Source organism: Temnothorax curvispinosus, unplaced genomic scaffold, assembly GCF_003070985.1.
Source record: "Temnothorax curvispinosus isolate PA1 unplaced genomic scaffold, ASM307098v1 QBEX01001554.1, whole genome shotgun sequence".
Classification (NCBI taxonomy): domain Eukaryota; kingdom Metazoa; phylum Arthropoda; class Insecta; order Hymenoptera; family Formicidae; genus Temnothorax; species Temnothorax curvispinosus.
Window position 1 is genome coordinate 1 of NW_020211334.1, and position 5,472 is coordinate 5,472.

The window sequence follows — 5,472 nt, forward strand, 5'->3', positions numbered from 1 at the left end:
ATACCAAGTTTTGTTTTATTATTACGTATAAAATAAAGCAGTAAATGTAAGATGTTTCTTTTTGTACACGCATAATCATTCCCGACAACAAAATTGTTTGTGAAATCAGACCTCTTGGCGAGACAGCAGCCTCTGTTCCGTAGCGTAGTGCCTGATTTCGTCTCTGATTTTGGCAGGATTTTGGGAGGGCGCGATATTCCTTGGTTTGCCGCTGAGAGCTCCCAACAAGTCGCGCCACACATCTAGAGACAGATTCTGGCTCTCAGATCCTCTCAGCACTGCGCTCAATACTTCACCATAGTGCTCGGGGAATTCGTGCAGAAGAATGAGTCGTAGATGGTTTCGAAACAGCTGCGTGAATAATAATCATAATTTTGAGTTTTCCTTTCGACGGAAATAAATGTAACAATGTTTCTAATCTAATTCAATTTCTATAAGTTTCGATCTAATTAAATTTAAGTTGTCAGATCCAACATACGAATAAAGATACTCACTTCATGCAGCATCAGCTTTTCCTCTTCAGGAGTCAAGCCTATGTCGCACAACGCCCTTGAAACTAGATCTATGAAGGTAGATCTTTCGCTCAGTCGCGGACGGCGATAGTTCAGCCAGCTGCCGACGTCAAACTGCAACAGAGACAATAATAATCCAGTAGTCGTAATCGAAGATTATAATTATAGTTCGACTATTTTACCTTCGAGAGCAATACGAAGCACAAGTCGACATTGGACCCGGTTGACAGGTCCACGACGGTTTGATACATTTGCAAGAATGTGGAGGCTCCTCCAGCGACAGGAGTAAAGTGTGGTCCCAACAGACCTCCGAGATTAGGCCTCTGAATTATAGCGTTCAGTAATTGCGGACCCTGGGTTTCCTCGCCGCTGATGAACAACTGAGAATAGAATGGAAATCCATACTTGAGAAATGTTTTTACCATTCTGTATATATTTAGATTCACAGTTTCTGTAATTCGTTTTTGCTTTATGCAAGTTTGTTTCGTGAGATCATACACAATAAAAAAAAGAAGATTATAGACAAAAAAATATTTATGATCTTTCTTGCGGGCAAATACCGAAATTTTAAATTTAATACGCACCTGTCCTAGCTTCTCCAAGCAAGTAGTGATAAGCTGCTTCGTGGGAGGGCATAGCGCTGCTTCTTCCGTATAGAATTCTACTAAATGATAGAACAGTTTGACTCCACTCTCTTGTACCTTGCGTAATACGGTGATGTTTTCGTTAGTACGACTGACAGCCAACTCGTGCTCCAACATCCTGAAGAACGAGAATAGACGAGAATTAAAAAATGTGATCGCGTACAAGATCAATCTGACTAAACTCTGCTTACGCGATTAAATGATCGGTGAAAACGCAGCCCAGAGTGACCTTGCTGGGTGGCGGTTGACTAGCTTTCACCAAGAGATTCTCATATTCGGCCCGGTTCTGGGTTATCATGTGGTCCACGCCTTCGCTGACGTGCGCCTCCTCAACCTATAAAATATAAAATTTTCCTAAAAACATAGTTTAAAAATTTTGATTCGGATAAAAATTACTACATAAAAAAGTATGCCTGTATATTTATAAATCTTTTAATATTTAATATTCTTTACTGTGATCTCGATGATCGCCGGGCCTGCACAATGCACAGTGGGAGGTGTGCCTGATCTAGAGCGCCTCTGACCGGATGGCGCAGGGTCGCAGAGAGCATGCAAGGCAACGTGGTTCTCATAGATCCGATAGAGAGTTGGAACTAGTTCGAGGAAGCTGCAGTCCGCCGCGGTGTGCTCGGATACCATGAGACTGTAGGTCTGTGCATAGTCAAGGATGACTCTGAGATGTGGTTTGACTAGATCGATAACGGTAGCGGAGTTGTAAAGGCATTCCCTGGCTAAGCAGCCCAGCACCGGCTGATTGCGGCTCAAAGGCGGCGGTGGAACCGGCGGTTCGTAGGAGCTCAGCCTGCGGAAGATTCTGCAAAGAGGTTCGATCGATTCTATGGCGTTCGACGAAGGCTGAGAAAACTTCTGGTACTGGTTCTCGGGATCGCGGAACGTCGCACGTTCCCACTCACAAACGGCTTTGAGTTGGCTCTGGTGCACCGCCCAGTAGTCGACGTATTCCAGCCAGAGGGTCTGGAAGTTGGCAATTAATATTATTATTAACAGTATTACTATGCGAAGTCGTATGTCATTTGAGAGCATGATTGACTTACTCGATCTCCTTGCATTAGTAGAATTAGCCTCTGTGACATATATTGCGGTGGTAGGGCTGGAAGATAAAGTCCCGGTTCCTGAAGACGAGGTTCCTCCAACCAAAGGCTCAATGTTTTATAAAACCTGCATTAAATATCGTTCCATAAGATATATTTTCAAGAAAAATATTTCATTCTCTCTATATGCGTTCACTTACTTTGCAGCACTGAAATAAAATACACGCCGATCATCCGTGATCGGTTTTCCATTGTCCGTGTCCTTTTCTCCTTTCATTTGGAAATACTCTGTCGTTTCGTGCAGTCGTTTCTTCAACTTCTTCAAGTAGCTTAGATTTATCATCCCCTCAAAAAATTTTTCTCCGACCCCACCTTTGTCCATAGATCTGGAGCAATTAAAAATAAAATAATAAATTATTGCCGAGTAATAATATGAAAACTATTGCTTTGTTAAGGCAATAATAATCACCCTGGGATGGTAGGAGCTCGTGCGAGGAACAAGCTAAAAAAATTCTGCCACAAGAGAGGCAGAATGGGATGATCCATGGGTGTATCAAGGGCTTGCTGGGACCAGCGATAAATAGCCAGGTTGCCTACTCCGAACGGAGTAATCTTCACTGTTGCACAGGCCCTCTGAAATGATTTTCATAGTTATAATTTTACATACTCGGAGTATGTTTAATAATTATACGCTTGGTTTTAAACCTTGAGCGCAGTGTCTAAAGATATCTTGGATTGCATTGACAGTTCTCGCAGGATCTCGCGCCACAGTCCGGTTTTAAGCTCCCTATCGTGTTGCTCTGTTGACAGAATTTGATAAGCGAGCCATATTGTTGGAACGGTTCCACCAAGGAGGCTTGCTGAGTTAGAAGAGCCTGTTGCCCAACTCAGAAATGATCCAAACGACCCGGGCGCCCGATTGGACGATATATTCTATGAATTACATATCCAAATGCGTTTATTAAGTGCATTTACAGTGTAAGTATGATAGTAATAACCGAAAATTTATATTATTAAACTACATAAAATTATATACATATATATATGGAGGGATAAAAACCATAGTGGTGTAAGTCAAATTTTTAAAATATTGACTCGTGTGCCATAAATGCAATTTATATATTATATACATTGCATATCTATGCACATGAGTCAATATCTTAAAAAATTTGACTTACACCACTATGGCTTTTACCCCTCCATGCATATCAAATAAAAGAAATCATTTTTTGCATAATATTAAAACTATGCAATATCTAAATTTTATAAAATTTATAAGTATTAAAATTTTTTTAACTATCTACGTAAGTATATAACTTGGAAAAATTAACTTGTAATATTAACTTGAAAAAATAATATAGATTAGAAAAATTGTTTCTTATGTGTCGTACCTCATTACTTCCGTCTATAGCAGGCTAACAAAATAAATATTTTGTTAAAAACATGGAACACAACTATAATTATAATTATTATAATAGAAAATTACAATCGTTTAGTATTTGATACAAAACTACTAAAAGTGAAATCTACTTTCTACTAAACTTTTGCTAATTTCTATGATGTTGTATATGTGATACATAATTACATTGCTTAAAACTTACGCAGAAGAGATTTTGGAACATGTTCTCCATTATCGCCCTGGCTTCTAAGTGAAAGAACGCCGCACGGATCACGCTATCCATCAAATACATTACATTATGGTCTTTGTTCCAGTCCTGGACGAGAATCAATACATTTAGCCATAGGTGCACGAAACGGTCCGGACTATTCAAGCAATACCTGTAATCATCGATATAGAAATAATTATTTTTCAACTATCCAATCTACAATAATATTATTCTATATTTTTTATTCGTATATTTAGTATTACATACATTATGCAAATACGTTTCGTTTGTGCCTACCGTTTGTAATGATGCAAATGAGATTCAATCATGTTGGAAAATTGTTTGAGAATCGGGCCGGGGAATTCCGGGGCGATCAGGTTCTTCGCTATCTTCATATACGTGCGGTCGGCGTTGATGAGCGGCACAATCAAGCTGACAAATTTGTCGTTCTTCAGTAAGGAATCTGGACACTCGAGAAACAACGGTATCACATGGTGCAAACATATCAGCACCTGCTCGTATTTATAGTAGCACTGCAAGGTTTGCAACTGGCTGAAACCCTCGACGCAGATCAGCGGCACCGAGTGACCCCACAGGGTCATCAATACGGAGACGTAGCTCGCGATCGGCTGCTTCTCGCGTACTCCTTTCACTAGAATCTCTAAGAAGGAGTCCGATTCCATGTTAGGCACGCAAGAAAGACCCTCAGCCGGATTCGAGATGGTATATTGACACGCAGATTCCGATCGGTCCAACTGATGCAGCCTCAGTTTATTAATCATCTCCCATGCCCACAGGCTGAATGCTTGCTCGCTGTTCTGAGGTCTCACCATTGAGGAAACCTGGGACAAAATAAAAAATAAACTTGAGATTTTGCTTATTATTAGTGAACGTGTTTTTTGTCAATGACATAGCGATATAGTCGTTCTCAATCTCTAAAATATTAACTGTAATATATAAAGCTAATAATACGTGTATTATATTGTATAATATTTAAATCAAAGTGGTTTTTTAATTCATTTTATATTAATTTTTTAACAACTGACAACTCACTTGCTTCATGCTTTCAGCTAACAACGAAGCCGTCTGTACTGGAGTGTCGGGCACGTGTTTCATTGTAAGTTCGACAATCAGCAGTGCCACTTGTCGATGCAGATCAATCGGAAGATACAGACTGTCATTTCTATAAGAGAAAGATCGATTATATGTTAATCATTAATTTTGAATTTATAGTTTCTCGATAATTAATTGAAAAATAGAAGATACATTTAATTGTGTCACAGAACATTCGATCAGATGAAATATTTAAAGAGAAGAGGAATAGACAAATAAATTCGAGAAACTTAAAATTGAGCATAATAATGGGATATTTTTATATCCTTATCTTTTTCGAGATTTACATTTCCGAAAAACGTTAGAAATACCGAAATGACTCACGTGTCGAGGCCCCAATTTAAATGTGTAAGAACCAATCGAGCCAGATGGCTTTCGGATGAAGTTAAAGGATGTTGATGCAACCAGGTGGAGAGAATTGCTATGTCCTGCTGTTGCGGTACCCACATTCCTATCTTCAACTCCGTGAACAAATACAAACTCAACTAAAATCATTGAAATTATACATATATATTAATACACACGTTATCTGAAAAGTTAATTC

General features: G+C 39.2%; 1 protein-coding gene across 1 annotated transcript; it reads right to left on the bottom strand.

Annotated features, from left to right (window-relative positions):
* Nucleotides 1-99: 99 nt before the first annotated feature.
* LOC112466386 (ectopic P granules protein 5 homolog) lies at nucleotides 100-5,413 on the bottom strand (the record flags this gene model as incomplete). Its single annotated transcript, XM_025034453.1, has 15 exons — nucleotides 100-351; nucleotides 495-626; nucleotides 695-892; nucleotides 1,097-1,274; nucleotides 1,348-1,490; nucleotides 1,610-2,131; nucleotides 2,212-2,335; nucleotides 2,409-2,594; nucleotides 2,678-2,841; nucleotides 2,914-3,141; nucleotides 3,600-3,623; nucleotides 3,810-3,987; nucleotides 4,113-4,657; nucleotides 4,869-4,998; nucleotides 5,253-5,413. Coding segments are annotated over 15 exons (3,159 nt in total), but the record flags the coding sequence as incomplete, so codon positions are not given.
* Nucleotides 5,414-5,472: the final 59 nt, after the last annotated feature.